The 22,634-nt window shown below is 42.9% G+C and overlaps 1 protein-coding gene across 4 annotated transcripts in view; it reads right to left on the bottom strand.

Moving 5' to 3' along the window:
* Positions 1-22,634, bottom strand: part of LOC147253697 (plectin-like) — a 129,169-nt gene that overhangs the window by 85,883 nt on the left and 20,652 nt on the right. Inside the window, exon 1 of one of the 4 annotated variants that reach the window (XM_086218946.1) lies at positions 6,358-6,441. The exons of the other annotated variants lie outside the window; for them this stretch is intronic. Coding sequence (XP_086075072.1) covers positions 6,358-6,403 — 46 coding nt within the window. The 5' untranslated portion in view covers positions 6,404-6,441. Of the gene's footprint in view, positions 1-6,357; positions 6,442-22,634 lie in introns of those variants that run through there. 4 annotated transcript variants of the gene reach the window in all.

Below are 22,634 nucleotides of genomic sequence, written 5' to 3'. Positions count from 1 at the left end.
TTCGGCAAAAAAAATCATTGATTAACAGTTAGTTTTTAAACCCCGCAGAAATACTATAATCTTTGAAATTAAATATCCCTTTCTCTCAAGAGAACTCTGTGAGATTATAAAATAAATGATCAGATGTTTCCTGCTTTGTTCTTGTTATGACCACAGACGTGATAAGGCTATGACACAAGTGACATGACTGGTATGGAATGGGAACCTGACTACATTGCATTTCATATCAATTTCCGTCTCTTCTTTGGCAACAGTGCCCTTAAATTGAGATCATCTGAATAAACATCTGTCCAGATGTCAAGCTCAGTTGATGTGAACTGAAGACATTTCAAGACCTTAAGTCCTTGGGTGTCGGGACTATAACCTGAAAGTAGAACTCACACATCAAAGCCTTAATAGCAAGTAATTTCTTATTTCTAAATTTGTTAGGTATGATTGGTATATTTTTTTGCTGATATTTGTATTTCATCTTGTCTATGCGTCTCCACCCTGGAGGTGTCAAAATGTAGCAGGTGACTATGTAAGGCCTGCATGAACAGGTTTAATTGACCTGGCAAATATCCATCACAAATCTAAAAGTGTTGCTTGGATAATTTGACTCAAGGTCTGTAACATTATTTGTCCGTATCTCTCACCGTGTCACCAAAACGTACGCAATTTATTTATAAGCAGAGCTGAAACTCCTCAGGGATGCTCGCAGCAGTGCTGCAAGGCTGCGCTTCGGCATGATGCTTAAACGTCAGCTTACTACTGTCAGTTTACACCTGCTGATGCTAAGCAGCTAAACATTGACTGCATTCCCTATCTTAATTTAGCATGTTAGCATCCACTTAACACTAAGTACAACCACAGATACTCTACAGCCAAAGACCCTGCACTTATCACTGCACCTAAACAACATCATGTAGCTGAATGAAAGCAAATTCGTACTGCAGTTTTAACTTTCAGTTTCTGGTTTTACGCGGGGCTGTGCAGTACAATGACAGCTATAATCTCTACATTAGAAAAAGCGCCTGCGCAGGTGCAGCAAGGCAGCAACAACAGTGCGTTACTTCTGGAGCCACAAAGAAACTATTTTGCTCCATGACGACAACCCTATCCCATCAGTTGCTCCCTTGTTTTACGCGTTGCCAGCCGGATACCAGTCAAGGGTGAGGCCATGTTTCATATCTGTAGCTCCCCTCTGTTAATGGAAATGAAGTGAATAACCCATATCTGCAACACCATGTTGACATTTGATAGTGCTAAGCCTGAAATGACCACAGTGGTCTCATTTTATCTGATATAAAAACTGCAGCTTTTGCTGTAAAAATATAAACATTTCAGCACCTGCACAAATAAGATGCAGTAATGATGCAGTCCTATTTGTCAAGTATGCAGGGATTTCAGTATTCAGGTACTTCTGCATGCATGTAAGCACCACATCCTGGATACGACCACACCTGAGCTGTGGCTCATAATCGGGACATGTTAGTCCGTGTAAACGCACTGACCGATTTACAGCAGTATTTTCGGTGATCTGGGAGCTGAACAAAATGACAAGATGGTTCCTAAAAGCGGTTCTTCTTCCATCGTATGGATGTAGATGTTTTGAAATGTCTCCACCACTAACTCAGACCCCGCTAACCTCTTTCACCACCTCCACAAGAGGCACGTACACATGGAAGGAGTTAAGAATGACAGGATGGAAAATAGCACCGTGGGGTTAGAAAGTCCACCAGACATCTTTACCATTATTCACACTAATAGGCAGGTGAGTCCAGGCATCTCTCCCTCTGACTCTCCCTCACATGTACTGGACAGCATGTATGCTATAAAGTACCACAGTGCAAAGGCAGACTCGCACACAAGACGTACTACTTCTCACTCTGTTGTCAAATGAGCACATATTCATCATTAGCCCGAGTGGTGGCGCCTCCTCATGTCTGGCAGCAAAACACTGGCCTGAACACAAACATTGTTCTCTGTAATCAGCAAACTGGTGATAATGTGAGCGGCTACTTTGTTACAGCCGATGCTCACCGTCCTCTCACATGAATGCACCATGACCGCGGCACAGAGAGACACTTCAAAGTTTCCGCCCACACCTGTAAATGCTGACACGGCAACATGTGATTACGGGGGAATAAAAGACCACTGAGGAAACCTTGTGTGTATGATGTCCCCTACCAAAAATCTCTCTTCACAGGTTGTGAAGAACAGATTGGACCCCCCCATGAGCAATTCCAGTATGATGAAACAGATGAGCAGAAGAATGCTGGAATGCTGGAAACCACCAACATATCTAACACTTCCTCATCACACTGGGATGCTTTTGTCCTCACACCTTTGCTCCCTGCTGCTATTAACCTTCATGGCAGCAGACGTTAAAGTCACCACCCTCGCTGGCTGTCCTGGTCAGGAAACAGAAGTACAGAAAAGTTGGACAGAGGGAAACAGAGTTGATATAACAGTGCTGTGTAATTCAGCGGTGGGAATTCGGCCCGTCCGTCAGGTCAGAAATTCTTTGGAGCAGAAACAGGGAAGAGGAGGAAGGAAGACGGGCAGAGGTAGAGTATTTCCCTGGAAAAGAATTGGTCAGGGAATTCCCTTTCACTCAGATTAGGAGGATGCACAGTAACACGATGCAACACACTGTCAACATCTGTTTCATCAACAATATAAAGTACTGCAGTAAAGCAGTTCTGCGGCTCATTTGTGACAATTATGATCTAAACTAAAGACTTTTAAATTGTTTTGTGTATGATGTAGAATATTTACCGTAATATCACACAGCCCTATTTGCTACGACAGCATATTGAAAAGTCAAGTGCAATGTGGATTGTTGAAAAAAAATATCACAATATGTTGCAATACTGATTTTCATTTCAAGAAGCAGTACACGGTACTGGCTTGATATCAGTTCTGTAGACGTTATATTGCTCAGCCTCATGGGAGTCAGGAAGCAAAGAAAAACTGAGATTATATAAATCCTGCACAATAATACAACATTCTTGCATATTAATATGGAAAAGTTATTTCCTCAGGCAAAATGTTTTATGCACATACTGACTTCTTGTTCCTGACTTCGCCGTCTATAAGACAGAATGTCACAGTTTAGCTCAAAGTGGCTGAACCATATCCTGCCTATCAGAGGGACCGATGGCTGGTAGTCAACTGAAGTCAAAGACTGGCACGCACATCCGTTACTAGCGAGAGTTGGTGCAGAAGCGAAAACAGGAAAACCTACAAGAGAGCAACATGCAAACTCTCCTTAAGAGCAGTGGTTCTAAACCAGGGGGTCGGGCCCCCCACAGGGTTCACAAGTTAATTTCTGGGGGTCGCCAATTTTTTTTCTTTCCTTTACTTTTCTTTAGGCCTGAAGTACACATGTTGACTCTGATTGTACAGTTATTCACGTGAAGCCAAGAGAGAATTTGCTGATCTGTTTGTTGGGTTAAAAGTGCCGGGAGTTGGCAGGGGCTGGGGTCACCAACTAATTGGGGGGGGGGGGGGGGGGTTACAACTCAAAAAGGCTGAGAATCCTTTCTGGAGAGAGAGGAGCAGAGCTGAACAGCAAATGCATTGACAACTAATTAGACATGGCCACATTCATGAGTGAGTCATTAGTAGAATAATGTCAGACAAAACTTTCGCTTGCTATTGTGGATTTCAATCAATCACCTCCCGTCTGAAGCTCTGTAATCAACAACCAAACCCCCGACAGAGCAGAGATGATCGCACTCTCCCGTCCACATACATCAGCTGTAAACGGGATTAGCTGTCGAAGGGTTGCTAGGTTACAGCATGAGGCTATAGCTCTCATGCTAATGCACTATAGCTGTCTGTGACTATAAGTCATGAGGTAAAACAGCGAAAGGCTTCAGGGATTTGTTTATGGCGACAGGTCTCCACCTAGGAAGGGCGACTAAGGCAGAAATTGATTTGATCGCAGAGAAAGCGCTGTAGAAACCCCATCAAAGACATATGCTGAACACCCAGCAGCTTCCCAGAATCAAACCTTCTATTTCTGCTCAACTCTGTTAATAATAGGGATACAACGGCTCGGCAAGCACACAGTTCGGTTTGCACTGCTGTGTTACGTCTCAGTTACACAGCGTCTTTTGTGTTTTACAGGGGAAGAAAGATTCCTGGGAAATGACAGCAAAACACAGACACACTGAAATGAAGAAAAAGCAGATAAACACAACCTGACGTAAATTCTTTTCTTTGAAGAACCAGAGACTCGATTCACATATAAACTGATCACAGGGGTTTGCACTGAATGATTTGTTATTATTATTATTATTGTTTTTTTACTATTTTGCATCCCTAGTTTAAAATCGACGATATGACTGCTGATGGCTGGACATGAACAAGTGCAGCAGCGATGTCGTCACTCTCTACTACGAATGCCTTGTGGGTGCACACTGGAGGATTTTGAAATGCTAAATGATTTAAAACATGTAGGAACCCACAGAGGTAACAGCAGATTCAAACTGATTTCTACCATTTAATCACAAGAACACACACACACAGACACATAATTTGATCATAGTTCTCAAGCATTCATCTGAAACTATTTCTGAGCAGCGCTCCAATAAACCAGTTGTATGAGTAACGTTTTGTGCGTGAAGAGAAGAAGACATGGCTGACAAAATAATGAGCATAGCTGGTATATTTTAAGTATTATAAAGTTTTATCATCGGTCTCAAACGGAGCAAAGTACCGCTACAAGTATGCAACATCCACTTTGTGATGCTTCAGTCAGCTCCTGCTCATCGGCTACTGTGGAGTTCCGCATAATTTCAAGTCGTAAATATCAATTTGAGATTGGGACACTCTGAAACCTCCCACGCTCCCAGATCATCTGCTCAGATCAGCTTTAAATCATGAACCACTCCCATGATTGTCAGGAGAGGGGAATCGAGCCCAAAATCTAAAAAAAATGATCCCCTCGTGTGCCTCCAGCCTAAGAGTCCTGGACTGATTTCAGAACAGAAGAACGGTGTAAAGTCAAACCAGCGTCGAACAACAAGATGCTCTGAGTTACTGAACTCTTTGTCTGGCGTCTGCACTTTGCTGCGATCCAATCAACTGTTTCCTATTAGTGTGGCAGTGTGAAGACTCGCACACACTTCGAACTCAAGTGTGATACAGTGACACAGCTGTAATCCACATTTATTCAGAGACACACCGATGAAGCAGAAGCAATCACCTCTGGTATGTCACTGCTTATCCCCCGCGGTGTCGTGTGATTATGAAATAAGTGAATCAATATCAAAACGATGATTGATCAACCTTAGAGACAACATGCTGGTGGGTGCTTCATTATCAACAGAAAATGAATATGGCGCCCTCTCTCTCTCTCTCCCCTCCTTTGACAGTCCTGGCTATGGCATCATGATATCATCCAGTCCCATTTGATCGTCTAATAAGTCTATTTGAAACTTCTTCTAATGTTCCTTTGTGTTGGTTTTGTTTTTGTTTTTTTGTTTTTTTAAGAATATTCTTACATCTTCACAGTGAGACAGAGAGAATCACACCCCTGATACTCAACGGCGTGTTTACGATCTGTTGACTCGCCATCGTTCTCCTCTACCTTGTTATTATAGAGGAAAAAGACCTGTCACAGATGACAGCAGTGATGCAATCCTCTACATTCTCCTGTTTCAGACACGCCACGCACCATTACTGGATGGACGTCCGAGGAGCACGCGAACACAAGTGGTTCTGAGAGGTTAAACCTGACAGGTGACGTGTTGAAAACAAGCACCCTCAGGCGAGCTCAAAGACAAAAAAAAAAAGGAAAGAAAATAAAGCACGAAATGATGCTAACTGAACATTTTGAGTTCATTTTTGCTGAGGCGATAAGGAAGGTGCTGCCATGAACACATACACAAACAGACACACTGCCAAGCTCCATTCTTCAGCACAAATGTAGCCACTAATCTTTAGTGAGACTAGATGCTGTCCAGGTTTGCATGGTGGCTTTGCAAGTCAAAAAAGTGGTCTGAGTGCTCATCACTCAAATACCTTCCTGTGTCTACTTTTCTGTGTCGGCAGCCCCAATCTACAGTAGGAGACAGCGATCAAGAGATCGGTCTACAGTTTAATCCCTCCGTGCCTAAAATGTGTCTCTTTGTTGTCAAAAGTCATAGAGAGAGCAAAGTGAGTTAAAAGTGTCTGAGCAGGGCGCTACCCGGCTTCCGCTGCCTCTCAAACAATGCCGGTGTCGTACACCCCTCCCTGTTTGTCTTCCTATGGAGACACAATGATACAATGTCCCCCTCATTCTTTGCTGTCCTGCCTGTTGCTGCTGTGTCAAGTCTATTTCCCAAACTTGCTTTATCACTGTGAATCAAAGCGAAGAAATACCTTTCAGAGAAGTGATCTCGTTCTGGATGGACCTGCAGTTGTCCATTGTCAGAGTGTGTGTGTGTCGTCCCCTGGAAGAATGATGAGAGTGATGCCTCGCCTGAAAAGATTCCTATGTCTGAAGTCTTGGTCACTCTATTGGCCACTGCAGGTCTGCTGAGTGGGACTCCCTTCTGTTTTGCTACACCATGTGCGCACACACACACACACACACATACATACAGAAACTCATTTACAGTCACGGTGCAAACTCCTCCCCCGTCCCCTTCCTGCACCTCCTCTTTCACCTTAAAGTGGTGTCTCACTCAGGTTGACAGGAGAAGTGTCTGTCGGGGATCCAATTCAATAGGAAGTGTGTTTGCACGCCATGTTCCATTGGAACAGTTTATTTCAACTCAGGGATCAGAAGAGAGAGAAGAACCCAAAACACATATACAGTAACTGTGTGTGAGTGTGTGTTGATGTAGAGGAACACACCCGGATCTGTGGAGGAATTCCCAGGATGAGCCTACTTCTCACACAGAACACGCGCCTGGACAATTCTCTCTAAATCTCTCTGAAACCAAACAAGCTTTGTATTAATTACAGATTTACCAGCCGCTAGCAAACCATGACACAGATACTGTTATTTTTGCTGAGAAAATACCTCATTTTGGCATGTTAGCTCCAGTGCTGTACATAAAATACAATTTTATCACAGCATTAATTGAAAAGCCCAGAACCCGTGTATTGGTTAAAAACAACTTATTACAATAAAAGGAAAAACTAATCAATTTTGTCATTGTAAATATTTATTGAGTCATAATTTGTAGAGCCAATGTGTCCTGTATTTATATGTAGTCGTAAGGAAACTGAGGCAGTCAGTCCTTTGCATCAGTCGTCGGTTCAATTCCTGTGCTGTCTGTCTCCCCCTCACTCTTCCTCCTCCTTTCCTGTGTACTCCACAACTGTTAAATAATAATAAAGGCATTGATAAAAAAAATACTTTATCATTATTTAAAGCTGATTGTTTTGTTATTTTCTCTCTTTGGCAGCATGAGGATTGAGTGAAGGTTCACCCATGATGGGGATCATAGAGTGTTTGTTTTTCTGAAAAGAGATTTTCTGGCCTGACAAAAAATAAACAGATTAAAAAAATTAATATATGTTTATAACTGAAATACATAGAAAAGCCTAGTGGATTGACTGAAACTGAAACTGATTTGGTCTGACTATGGAAGCAAAGTCTGAACACATCATGTGAGGACATGTCTAAATGACCCCCCAGCATTTCATTCCCTGTATTATCACCTGAGCAAGTGACTCACCTTGACTGGTAGACAAAAAGTGAACTGGATATATCTTTGAGTGTCACCCAGTAGCAACTTCGTAGTACCTCTGCAGACATTACAGACATGCTTTTTTAATAAAGACCGAATGAAAGCACTACAAAAACTATGTGGCTATTTCCTGTTGTATCCAAACCCCAAGCGGAGTCATGACATCTTATTGTACAATCTTTGCAGGCATGCTGAAAATGTCCAGGGGTGTCCAAGGCTCACTCAATGGTTCAGGAACACTAAACACCAAATAAGGCGGCGTGTTTTTTTTTTTTTAAATGTGCCATCTTTCATCTCCAGCCACGAACTCTGGAAGACATCAGACAATAATAATCTGCTCAAAGCGACAATAACATTTTAGCACTTTAGCTGTGATCAAACAGTGGTGGGCTACATTAGTTATTATTGATGTTATCATTGTCGTGTCAAGCATATCTGGAATACTTCCTTTGCTGATCTGATTTACAGTACATTGCAAGCATTTGTATCAACTTCTCATCGAGCCTCATCCGCCCTGCATGTACCCAGTAACACAGCCTGCAGTCAACGCTACAGGAAATGCCATAAATTGCGCCAAATTAAAGTCCAGGAAAACAAATAATGGAAGATCAGTCCATCCGCAAACAATCAGTGGGTCTCCGTCTGCACTTGGACAGCAGGCCGCCTTGTTGCTCAGCTATTATTTGATCCAGCTCCACCATGGCCTCTTGAACATAATAAAGGAGGAAACGACTGGCACATTTTTGGCAAGATGGGAGACTTACTGGTCAGCACTGTCAAGGAGATTTCAGTCATGTGTTTATCCACCCGTGCTTCGAAGCGTGCACAAACCTGGGAGGGGCTTGTAGCAGCCTTCTCTGAGTGCTTGAGACATTGTTCTTAGTCGAGTTACACAACAGAATCCCACACAGCATCGAACTGGCAGTGCTGGAGTTTGTTTGCAGCTCAAATCAAGGTGTTTGTGGATGACTCAGCTCACGGCTGAATAAAAACATCGTCGATAACACTGGATGATGCACTTGAGAGTTTTCAAACAGAAAATTTGGGATCATTTTGTTGTCGTTAGCTGTAAATCGCCATTAGCTTCAAGCTAAAGTACCTTGCTGGCTATTTCTGCAAGAGTCACATACAGTAGTGTAGGAGAGGATTCATGTATCTTTGAGCTCATGACACATTTGACAGTACTGGAAAGGCAATAATATACAGTATATCATAATCACAGGCCTACAGCTGAAGGTTACACACAGGTTAGGTTATGGGGACAAGATTTAAAGAGTTCCATTGCAGGGGGTTGGGAGAATGATGGGCAGAGCTATTGTCATGCAAGCCCAGGATGACCTGCCGTCCATTGCTCCTGTGCAGTTTGCAAGTCCAGTCCAGACTTATAGCAGGATCCTGCCACTCTCCACAAGAATTTACTGGCAGAGTTTATTTGTTGGGGCCTGTTTAAGGAATCTTCTCTCAGCTCCTTACTAACAGAAGGCTGCTGCCTCTCTCTGTATCCATCCATCACTGACTTGATCACTGAAGAATTTGCCAGCTACATTTCACTGCCTTGCCTTTTTTAGCTACAAAGTTTTGCGTGTGTGCGTGCACGCACGTGCTCGTGTGCAGGATGACACAAAATGTATCATTGTATAATTTACCAAATAAAGCAAATGGACAGGATGGGTTATAACACCACTTGGTGGCAACTGGAAATTAGCTTTTTTTGTTTTTTTTTTCTTTCATGATTTGATTTACTCAGCTTCATCGAATGATGGAAAGAGAAGCTTCCATTTTACCTTTTCTTTTTTTTAAATTTAAGATATAGCCATAGTGCCACCTGGTGGTCACGGGAAGTAAGCCTGATACATTCATCCATCCATTTTCTTCCGCTTATCCTGTTAGAGGTCACGGGGGGGCTGGAGCCTATCCCAGCAGCCTTCAGGTGAGAGGCGGGATTCACCCTGGACAGGTCTCCAGTCCATCACAGGACCAACACATAGAGACAGACAACCATTCACACTCACAGTCACACCTACAGTCAATTTAGAGTATCAATCAGCCTCGTCCCCTCTTGATGTCTTTGGACTGTGGGAGGAAGCTGGAGTACCAGAGATGTGAAGCCATGCGAAGCCCTTTGAGACAAACTGTTTGTGAAAACGGGCTATACAAATAAAATTGCCTTGCCTTGCCTTGCCAGAGAGAACCCACGCAGGAATAGGAGAACATGGAGACTCCACACAGAAAGATCCTGTGCTGGAGCCAGGACTCCAACCCGGAACCTTCTTGCTGTGAGGCGACAGTGCTAAGTGGAAGGCAATGGATGGATGGGTGGATGGATGGATGGATGGATAAATGACAAGACTCGATGCCTGCAGACACATGGCCGATAAAAAGAATAAATAAATAATGTCTGCAGGCAACCCTGTTGGTGTGGCTGCTGCACAACAGCACTAGCGCTCCTCCTAGTACGTTTCCATTTAGCATTCTGCAGGCACACAACGTCAGGTGCTGTGTTACGTTACCAATAACAAGTCAAGAGCAGAGGGCATCACATGATGAAATCTGAGACAATGCATTTTTTTCTTCAAATATTTTTGTGTTCAAATGAAAAACATCATTAAAGAGTTAAAAAAAATGCATCTGTGTACATGGAAATTGTTTCGTACCTATTTTTCCACATCTGTTTGGTTACAGTGTTTAGTTATTGCCTGTGTCAACATTTATTTAATATTTGTTCATTTAAGTTCGTCTGTACGTGTGGGCATCAGTGATCCATGATGTCACTGACTCCAAACGTCAGCAATGTTTGAGTTGCTCCTTACCGCTCACTCCCGGCCTCAGAGCAACCAAAAACTCCAGTAAAATGGAAATTCTTACAAGCTGGAGGTGTATTTCAAGTGATGAGGGCTTTTTGATCCGATGGCAACATTTTCCACATTTAACAGAATTTTAATAAATTCTTCAACTTTGGTGGCAGTCTCCTCTTCCACAGATGAATAAAGCAGGCTCGGAGCTGTGGCTTCTGTGTTTACGACTTAGGAACACAGCCATGACTTCTACAGCAGCAACATCGCCACCTACCCAGCGTTTGCATACTTCCCCTCTCAGCAACAAAAGCACTAGTGAGTGTGTGCAAGGATGCAAATTGGCAAACGAATGGCTTTAGAAAGTGATTTTCTCCATCGTTCTCTCTGTAAGGGTTCATTGTTCACACTCTAATAACACACTTCACCTACGAGTGTTTAGCCCCTCTCTTCTCTCTCCATCAGGCTGGTAGCCCTGCTGCGGACATCCAGACAAAACATTCCATCTGTCTGAGGTCACCCAGCCACTCAAATCTCCGGCCCAATGTACAGGCTTAGAGACTGGACACCAGTCAGCAGGAGACCCGTTTGCCAACCAGGAGACAGGGTGTCTGTATTAGTCCGTGAAAAAATGGTTAAGCCAGTGGACTGATGACAGCAGCCGTGTGTATTGTGGAGCCAGAGCACTACTCTTGTCATCAGTGATTATTGTGAAGATTACGCTCACAAGGCGGGGAATTCACAGCTTCTTTAGTTTATTATTTTTCTCAACAAGCTAAGAGGATATTTTTCTTTCGGCTCTGTGGTGTTTACTTAAGACAATCTCATACAGTTTATTATATGACCTTCTCTCTGCTGGGTTTCATCGTTGTCTGTGTAAACAAAGATGGACAAAAAGGTTTACAGACGTTCCATGTAGACAAGCAAACAGCATGCAGCTGTTAAAACCTCCACTGGGAGGTGATTTTCTTTTCTATGATGCTGCACACAAAGCCTGCGGAGGAATTCTAGGGAGTTACGACAGAGGGAAAAGGGAAGGGAGTGATCGACCCCCGCATGTTTCCTCTCATACTCCACCCCTTTGGAGGCTTCAGATCAAGCCCCATGAGAGCTTTCAACTTGTGTGAGGTCGCCCCCTTTAAAGAGCCTCCCGTTTAGAGATGGAACGACTGGATAGGTTACAGCAGCGACTCACATACTGTATCTTAGAAGAAAGGGCGTAATTTAAGTGAAGGGCAGAAAGCAAGATGGCCCCAAAGGTCCCTCACCCACACCCTGACTCACAGGATTTAACTTGGTTGGAGCTGGACGGAGACTGGGGGATGCTGTCATTCAGCTTTATTAGACTCTGGTCTGTGCTACCGGGAGAGTGGAGGCTCATCCAGGCTTTGATTAAAAGATGATCTGATAATCCTCACTAACTAACTTCAGAGGTATCTGCTATCAAACGTCATCTCTTCAGCTCGACTGCTCAGAAGTCAGCTTACCTGTTTTTATCCCTTGTGTTTCTCCTAAAAAGGCAATTACTCTGCTTTCTGGGTTTTCATGTCTACTCTAATGTTATAAGGACAATGATCCACTAGGGGCTGTGCTTTCTCTTTAAAGCTCAAGTAAACTCAGGCAGGAAAACGAGCGACAGAAGTACAGGAATAGAAGTGAAGAGAGATTTTGTCGATGATTAAAAGTTTATGAACATTTGATCCAAATCAGTCAGATCTGAGGAGCACTGATACATTTAAGTATCTAACTTGTCAGTGGTGAGATATGGACCGCTCTTCCTTTGATGGTGACTCAAGCCTGCTGTGTTCCTCCCTGGAGGGGTGGGGGTGAGGGGGTGGAAACACCATCTTTGCCAAGCAATGCTTCCCATGAGCCTTCAGGGGAAGTACGCGGAGCTGGCAGCATGTGTGCACAAACGCCACAGCTGGAAGGACAAGTGATACTTGTGGGCATCCTCACCACTCCGGCCAGATCGCACTGGTGGTGCATGACACCGGGAGAGTTTGGTGTTGTGTGAAGAAGAAAAATATCACACTTGGGTGATGACAGACAGAAACTTAATGTGAGAAAACAACCAAACAAGACTGTGCAATAAAAAGGCAAATGTGAATGAACAAGATGCCGGGAGTCCAGTTTCTACATGGTGACAGCAGGGCTGGCTCTCTGTGTCCCCCCTTGTTTATCTCTGTTGCCTTGCAGGCTCCTGGTAGGAGGGGTTAATTCCTCCCTGGCCAGTCTCCCAGAGGGTATTTAAGACCTGGTTGTCACAGTCTGTGTCCCTAATGCTCCTCTGCTGTCCATCTCTCCACAACCACCATTGTCAAAACACTAAATGTGGGAATATTTTTCAAAATGACTGAAAAGAAAAACGGTGAAATGAAGAATCTTGCTAAACTGAGCGAGTTCTACAAGCTTTTTGTGACGGATGGAAGTTCAAAAGGCACCCATCTGTATTTAAGATCTTTCTAAATCAGTTGAAATTCTGTAAAATAAAAGCTACATTTTCCTGATTAAAAACAATACAAAGGAACCTGTCGGTATTTCTTTGTACGGAGCATTTTTGTCTGCACTGATATCGTAGAATTCACTTGGAAGAAACAACAGCAACCTCCTTTTGTTCCAACTGCTCTGGACACGCCACGTCATTTTTCTTGCAACATTTTTATGAATTCTTGGCTAATTTTAGGTTAATTACTAGCTAATTTTCAGTGAGCCTCTTGAATCCATATTTTTGCCGGTAAAATCAGTCATACTTCATTTGATTTAAATGCTTGTGAAGGGCATGTGAGCACGCCTCACTCCAAAAAGTCAGAAATCATTTCAAATGGGGGTATTTATATTCATCTCGTTTGCACAAAGAAAATGGCAACAAAAAAAACACAAACAAATATAAACGTAACCAAGATTCTACTGGTGAGGAAAGCAACCCAGGTGGGCTTATCACACAGCCAGGGGTTAGGGTTAACTGGGGTTATCAAACTATGACTGTTCTTCTTTTTCTTCCTCTTAATTTCTGTTTATATTCTCTTAATTTTCTGTTTCACTTCAGCTCTGTCTGCCTGCTTCCTCTCCCCCACTCTCACAGTGCCTCATCATCTTTTTCTGTCTCCACTCTGCAGCATGACAGGGAGTTTCTGCTGGCGGCGCCGCTCTGGCTACTGGCTGCCGTGCTCCGCTCCCAGAACGGGTTGTGGGTCTTGTGCTACATGACAGACAGTAAGGGGTTTATTTAGATTCTTTAAGAGATCTCTCCGTCCTCTAAACTAGTCTGACTCCTTCAGTCTACCGCCTCCTGCTGTAAGATTAAATGAAATGAAATCCTGCTTCGGTCAACGCGTTGGGGACGTCTTTCTCTCAGGTGAGATTGTGCCAGGATTAAATTCAGGTTCACAGCACTTCCTTGTGAAAAAATACTCCAAACATTCTCTAAAAATGCTGATAAACTTGCATAAATAGAAGTTACCTTTTTGATTTTATTTACCCTGGAAGATCCCAGTGATACAGGATCTTACCGTCCATGGAATCCTGCTCAAGATGGCAGCATACACAATTTCACATGTGCCCATTTCACAAAACAGAACATATCACATTCATGGCAACACCAGAAAATGGTAAAAGAAAAGGTTAAAGACAACAACAGCACAGGCCTGAAGGTGGTACTAATAATATACAAACCAAAGGTTTTGTAAAACAGCAACATGATTCCCTCAAGTCCTTTGTAAAAGCGTGTTATTGGAAACCTCTATACACCTACATCTTATATTTAGCGGCACTACATCTACAGTATTCACTGTAGCTGCACTGTCATTGGGTAATAAGGGCTAGCTGTGAATTTCGGGTGCAAATGTAAAGGTAAGAGATGAATGATGAGCCGCAGAGGCATTCCACACCTGGCCGTGTGAGCTTCCACGGCTCTGCTACACATCAGGTGGAGTCTTGAGATAACAGCCGTAACAACTTCATGAGAGAAAGGTAAAATATTCCACATAGGCCTCATTCCAACGGTCAACCATATCAAAGAAGAGCTTGACCAGATCAGTGCTTGCTGTTGAAGCCTCTTTATTTCTCAACAGTGTCAAAGTGCAACTACCGCACAGGAAGGACAGAATTAGTGTCAATTTAATCTCTGTGATAAGAAAACAAACAACAGTCCGTTGTTTTTCAGGGTTTGCCGTTTGACCCGTGACCGTAGGGAGAGTCCACACCCTTCAGAGATCCATGAAGCCACAGGAGGGTCTGTTTAGGTTAGCAGCATTCAAGCATCTCCCAAGATTTTTTTTTTTTATTCTTTTTATATCTATAAAACATCGAGGCTTTTTATGTAACAGAAGTTTGTGTAACCTGTGGAGTCAGCCAGGCCATTTAGGGCAGTTTTTCACAAACTGAATCTTTTGTCAAAACAAGAGAGGATGACTGTGAAAGGTATTGGAAGCTAACAAGCCTCTATCTTTGGTATCTCAGAGTCAAGAGAGATTATGTGATCTGCTAACAGAGGAGAATGTAAATGATTCCTTCTGGTATGTTTGGACTGTGTGCATGCATGTGGAAAGACTTGTGAGGAAGTAAATGTTGAATGTCGGTGTGTTTGTATGTGAGTGTGCAGAAGGGGCAAACCCCCACCGCCCCCCGTCCCCCTCCCAGTGTCAGCTGTGCAGGGTGACCTGCCGTGACATTTCTGGACTTCGTGGTGACTGTCACACCGGCTCCAGTTGCCCTGAATACCACTAACCCGCAATAAACCCACCACCTCTCAGAGACAGGAAACGACAGGGCTGACTAAGAAATAGACTGACACACTCGCGCATGCACACTAGCGCACATCACTACCTAGTAATACACATTAACACACATCCGATCATGTGCACCAGGGAATTTCCAGTGCTACTCACTGAATGTAATAACCTTTAAGTCTTATTTAAGTCTCATTGGCAGTGAAGCAGAAATGTTTCCACTTGGCTCCCGAATGAATTTGGATGGCATTCAATGAGAAAAACATTACTCGGGCTATCAAAAAGTTCTTGTCTGCTCTCAACAGAGTGCTACTACAAAGACGCGTCTATTAATTCCAGCCTCCGTGGAAAAGACGCTACTTCAATCACTGCGTGTTAAACAGCAACTTCAATGTCAGCCTTCACAGACGTTCATCCTCACTGTGCAGCACTCGGGTTCAACTGTCGCGGCGTCACAACATCCACGATATGAGGAAACAGAACATGTAGAGCGCCGAACGTGCCGTCACCTTTCCTGCTCCTCAAGGGCAGTGAGCCTCAGGAGTTGAAGCCCAACACCTGTCATTGTGCGGTGAAAAATAACACCTGGCTGAGTTCTAGACATCTCCCTGCTTAAATTTAGAAACCAAAGCCTATAAATGAATTTGTGTTAAGTCAGTAGCACCTAAATGTGGTAGATGCAAAAAATATCCAACATTTTGCAAAGCCAGAACGAACGGGGTAACATTTAAGTCTGGGGGATTGCCAGTTACAAAAGGTACAAAATGGGTGTCCGGAGCTACAAATAGCCATCAGGCATTGCTTCCTGCCTGGAAGATGAAAATGGGGGCTAAAAACATCCCGTGGTGTGCGTGTATATAGGAGCATTTCATTAGTGAGGCCTACTGACTTTCTGGGCCCTCATGCATCATTAGGGCTGTAATGAGCAATTATTTTCATCACCAATTAATCTGCCATTATTTTCAGGATTAACTGAAGTATTATTTAGTTTGCTGAATGTCAAGAAATATTAAAAAATTTTATTTACCAGAACCTAAAATGGTGACTTCAAATTGCTTCCCTTGTCCACCAAACAGGCCAAAACTCTTATTTCCTGTCATAAATGACAAAAAAAACAAAAAAACAGCTGACCATTTTCAATTAATTTAATTAAAGAGGGTGGCACCCACAAATCTTTGACATTTTTGACTGAAAAACAGAAACGATTCGTTGATCAGTTTGAAAGCTTGCAATCGTCTCTCAATCATCTCAAATTGCTGAGTCAATTAATTTTTGCAGCTCTTAATCGGACACATAAAAATCAAACTCATGCGCGCATATGCATGCAAACACACACACACACACACACACACACACACACACACTCCACATGAGTATAACATTCCAAGAAGAGGTCCCTTAAAACTGTGAAACCTCCCTCCCCCTCATTTCCCAAACAATCTCCACTATAAATTGACCATGTATGTGTGTGTGTGTGTGTGTGTGTGTGTGTGTGTGTGCGTGTATCTGTGTGTGTTGCATCAGGATGTTTTTGTTTTCCCCATTAACTCTCTTCATAGCTCGTTGGAGCCTTGAAGCTAACGTCCCAGACTAATACTGGCCTTAATAAAGCGCTGCAGCCCTGCCCCGCAGTACAAAGCAGCGAAGGCACAGAGACTCTTTGTGTCAGACACAAGCCAGGTGTTAAAAACCTCAGTATTTTCCACACAAATCTGTTTTCCACACTTTTTCTTCTCTTTCAAGCCACAAAACCATATGTTTGAGCCCTTGTAAAATCCAGGGAGAAACCTTTAGCATTACACTGCCCCTGGTTTGTGTAAGACGAGAAGGCTGAAGGCCACGCAAGCTACTTCATAAACTCCTTACTCTTGATATATTAAAGAATGGTGACATGACAGCTGCCACTCATTTTGCTTGTCGAGCAGATCTCCTGCAGGATGAAAGTAAACATGTCATATTAGCGCAGGCATGGAGATTCTCGAGGATTATGCAGCATGAAGGAGTGAGACAGCAGATACACATCTGGCTGACTCAGCAGGCTGGAGCTGCATGACTTTGAAAGGCGGTGACTGAGTCTAAATGGGTTATAATAGCTAAATGTCTACATCTGTATTCCATTAACTTTTAAAGGTGAAAACCCACACTTGAGTATTTAAGCAAAGAGTACAATTTTCATTGCGCATGTTTTGAAAAACTGCGAGATACATGTAAAAGAAATATCTCATGGTGTACATCTGTGGATCTGGGGGTTCCGCCTCCTACTGTACATCTCATTTCTTCTCTTCTCTCATCCTGCAGGTTTACAGGGCTCCAGGAACCTACAGGACACCTGAGCACTGGAGCATATTTGCTTGTCTGTTAAAAAAAAAAAGATGAACAGTAAGCAGAGTTCTCCAAAAAGCTGGCATGTTCATTTACCCAGACATCCTGGAACATGTCATGGTTCAAGGATTCAGCCGGTGAGAATCCCAACCAACATCTGGATTAGTTTCCACAAAACCAAACAATGTTTGAGGAAATAAAAATAGTAGCACTTTGCAGTTTCTTTGCAATAATAACTAAACCCAAGGTTATATTACACTACAGTATATTATGTGATATTATATTGTTTTATATTATTTTAATCATAACACATATGTATGTGTACACCTATATATGTATATATAAATGTATGTAAATATACATATATACATAAACACACACACAGTATATATGTATATATTTATATATAAAAATACACTTGGGGTATGTCGGTGTCGTGATGATTCAATCAATTTGGTTGCCATCAGTTTGATGAGCAAAATAAACCTAAAAGATAATAAGCAATCCTGCTGAAATGAACTGAAACCAAAGCAACAACCCTGTTTATCAAAGTACGGAGGAGGAAGTATTGATATTTGTTCTCAAACGTTCATGTTCTCCCTGTGTCTGCAAGGGTTCACCATAAAACACTCAAGTTGGAGTCAGTTTAGAGTGTGAGGGGTTGTCCGTCTCTACAAGGTAGCCCTCGAATGACCTGATGGGCTGTACTGGATGTGCCCCACCTCTCGTACCATGACAACTGGGATGGACTCCAGCCTCCCCGCGACCCTAAACAGGATAAGCAGTTAAGGATGAATGAATGAATGGATGGAAGGATGCCTCCCAACCTCTGCTGCACAGGAACTGTGGCCTCACAACTACGCCAAGTTGGGTCGGTTCAAGGTCAGCAAGTTCAAGTTGACATCTGTAAACTTTAATATTACTGCTTGCGCCTTTGCTTTCTCTTACATTTGACTTTGTCGATTCTCTGATCATCAACCTTTTTTCATCAAACAGTGTGATGTCATCATCATCCAACGTCTGTTCGCACAACCCACACAATGTAATAAAATAAGTAATAATAAACCACCTGTGCTTCTTTGAGACTTCAGTCATTACCATGGCAACTGCAATGTTGGTGCTAATGACTGTGTATGAAACTGGAATTTACCTTTGATTGCCCGTTGACTTCCACTCCACACCGCCCTCATAGACTGACTGATGCTCATGCCGCATCTTTAACTTTGAGCCAGGAATCTTCATCAGTGTGAAACCAAATCGGATTTTGATTCATCACATTACTTTGTTTTGTTCCTTGGACTGCGTAATCACAGTCTTACATGCATCCTCCTTCCTCTTTTCTTCTTAATCATTTTTTCCCCTCTCACACAAGCATACACTGACACACACACACACACACGTGCGCACACACACACACACACAAACAGTCATAAAACACCTGAGATTCAGGCATAAAAGTACAGCAGCTTCTGTTCTGTAAAATCCTTGAGTGTTTGACAGGAAGCGCGACAGATCGGGGGAGCATCCCTCCGGAGCTCCTCTTGCTCCCTTAAAAGGCCCTAAAGGAATCCTGGCAGAGTTGAGCTTAACAAGCCCTGCCCTAGAGTAACCTTTGGCCTGAGCTGTGTCCCTGTTGATCCATCCCAGCCACTAACATGCAGACACACGGGAGAAAAAAAAATTAAAGAAATAAATAATAATAAATAATAATAAATAATATGACAAAAAAAAAAAAGGGACGACCCACTATCATTTTTGGCTGAACGAATCTGATGCCTCTCATTGCAGCAGCATGACTAAACAGACAAAGCTAAACACTCCTGACATACACACACGTCACACTGAGACACACCCAGCATGAGCTGAGAGGGAGGCTTTATTTCTGTTGCTGTATTTGATAGAAATGCAGTTCCATGACGAAGATTTTCCTTTTCAGTTTGCATGTATGGCAGCAGAAACGGCCCATTTGGGAAATGCCCTGAAACGTCATGCAGTAGCGATATAGATACGCGCACACACACACACACACACACACACACACACAATTTTTTCCCTTCTTTTTTAACCAATGGCCTATTTTCCATGAGCATCTAACCTGGCACTGATATCTGTGGACTTGTCACCTCACTCTGTACTTTGAAATGGTAGTAGCAGAGACCCGGTGGATCCAGGACAGTCCACACAAGCAGGAAGTAATGAAGTAAAATATGCTGGTCAAGTGTTGGGTATTATAAATATTTATTAAACCCACGAGCAGAAGATGGCTCTAGTTTGTTTACGAGATATAAGAAGAGAAAAAAAGTAAAAGATGCCAAAATAACCACAGACGAAGCAGACAACACTTTTCTCTTCAAGCAGAGGACAGGGACCTGAGATCACGCTTCTCTTCGTGGACCTCAACGGAATGAAGCCACAATACAATGTTGGGTCTGAGTAAGAGATGGGCTTAGATAAAAAATTACATCAGCAGACAAGTTGATGTTTCAACCAGCTACAACACCTTCCTTTGACTTCAGTCTTTACTACACACCTGTTGTGATGCTAAAGCCTGAAACAGACCAGGTCCTTTCATGAGCAGTCACGTGAGTGTGGTGACAATGGCTGCGGGCAATAATCACCGTAATCAATACAAGCAGTGACACGTGCGTCTGGCTACAACAAACAGCCACACTTGCTGGTTAAAAACTTTAAAAACTGAATGAACGCGATGTGCGCGTCCTCAAGGTGTTTTAGTCGTAAACCGGTGACTAAATCGGTCCGAAGACAGACAGGTACTCTAAAAGAGGTCTGCTTCACAAGGTGCATCCTGTTATGGGGGTCTCTCTCTCTCTCTCTCTCTCTCTCTCTCTCACACACACACACACACACACACACACACACACACACACACACACACACAACATTAACAGAGAACCAACCAGGCATAGAATTCGACGGGCATAACCAGCACACATGCAGCTATTAGAGGTTTTCTAACATTAGGGGCTAAATTGAGTACAACGACCCTTCTTCTGTAATCTCTGCTCACGTGGCAGTAATTGAACAAAAAAATGGTGTCTTTCTACTGCAGACAGCCCAGCTTAATAAAAGGAAGATGAATATGGTGAAACATGTCTTTAAATGTACTCTGATTTTGACAACTGTCTCTCAGTTCTCAACATTAGCACGTCTCCTTTGTGGCCGCCAGCCAAAAACACGCTGCAATTCATGGAAAAGAAGGCCATTGCTACGTTTTTGTATCCGTCACTACCAAGGAAGCCGACAGAACTTCTTTAATCATAAAATGAGTTTTTTCATAGCACAAGTACAGGAAATAGGAACCTAGAAGGCATGAAGATCAAGATCTGGCCAGTGACTCATGGCTGATAGGAAAACCAACTCCACAGCTTCAAATAGACACACAGCCAACTGCCAGTTTTGAACACGGCACACTAACAAATCAGGGCAATCAAAGTTTTGGTTTTGTGTGTTGTTGTTTTTTGGGTTTTTTTGTGTGTAAATAATGGGCGTCAGATACAGAACTTTAAGGCAGCTTCCCAGTCGGCCACTGAAAGTTGATCTCTACTTTCTGATGTGTGTTTCTTGAGCAGACATACATACAAGTACTCCACACAACACTTCGCCACTACTGTCACTCGTGAGGGTGGCTCCACCCTTTGTCTGTGCTGGGTTAAATGTAAGAACATTTCATCAATTACGTCTGTTCTATTTTTGTCTGTCATTTCTTCGATGCCCCTCAAAGTAGCACATCAATAATTCACAAATGTCTGGGTTTTTTTTTTTTCGCCATGAAGTAACTGGAATGTAAATTACCCCAGCAAACAATCAAGCGTTCTGAAAATAACTGTTTAATTGGCTGGCTGAGCAAGTCCTTGGCTATGAGGGGGTTATTTTAAGCCCTGCGGGGCATAGGACAGGGCCTTGCAGGACATGCGCTTCGGCAAAGTATAGATGCCACCCGTGGCTGTGCACCCTCAGCAATCCACCAAACATGAAGAGGGTAACCCCCCACCCAGGCAGTCCTGTAACGGCATCAGCTGCTAGCACCAATTGCATTAGTAAAGAATGGGAAGACGGCCAGGCTTTTACCGTCAATGAGACAACAGTGAGTAACATTAGAGTCAGAAGACTGACTCTAATTGTATTTAACCGTGTTTAAATAATAGCATCATAGCTAACCTATTTCAAGTAGTACAAGTACTACTAAAGTACCATAGTTTATATTTGGTGTTTCAGATTTAAAAAAAACATTACAACTTATTCTGGAGATGTGAAAATAGTACCATTGACAAACTGAAATGAACTTTTAGCCTTTTCATGCACTTTTACTCTGTCAGGTATCACATGAAGCTCGTTAGGGTTAACGAAGGCACAGCAAACACAACTAAAGGTAGAATTTCAAGGCATCAAAAAAGGACCCTCGGTGCCGGTAAAACTGATCTGAAGTAAGTATAGAAAACAGTAAATATGCAGTTAAGAGGACCAGTCACTTTCTTCCCAAACATCAGCTGAGTGCTGGCTCTAGAGGGCATCTTTGGTTACAAATGATGATCAGCAGAGAAACTGAAGATACACAGGACAATGCCCGAACATCCCCAAAAGTAAAAAAAATAGATAAATGAATAAAAATTAAAGGCCAAAGCCAACCAAACATTCTGGAACCAACGACTAGAGTGTTCATTTTGAATTATAGGTGCTGGACGAGTCTTGGTCTAGTCATAGAAGAGTGATTAGGGAGAAGATAGACTCACAACGTGTCTTCACAACAAATGAAAAATAAGATTTGCTATAAAGAGCGCAGGTTTGCCTTCAGCGACATCGAAGGATGTGCCGCCAGGACGCCATGCCAGCCCCCTTGGGTGGAAAAGCTTCTCTTTCCATTTGTAGAAACATCTTTCCCTCTTTACCCATGAATTCACCTAAAGCCAAAGTGTTCAATTTGTCCCAGAATTTAAATGCAGAACGCATTTGTGGAGCTGTCTGGAAGTCAAAAGCCTTCACACTAATGTAACAGGATCTGGCTCTCTCATTTCTACACACAGTCAACAATCTGTGCCACAAAGTGTATATTTTCATGCACAAGGGGCTTTGTGAAAGAAGGCAGAAAAAATGTA

Source organism: Aulostomus chinensis, chromosome 11, assembly GCF_037954235.1.
Source record: "Aulostomus chinensis isolate RoL2024-O1b breed Wild chromosome 11, RoL_Achi_v1.0, whole genome shotgun sequence".
Taxonomy (NCBI): domain Eukaryota; kingdom Metazoa; phylum Chordata; class Actinopteri; order Syngnathiformes; family Aulostomidae; genus Aulostomus; species Aulostomus chinensis.
Note: the sequence above shows the minus strand (reverse complement) of the source record. Positions and strands in the feature narration are given on the sequence as shown.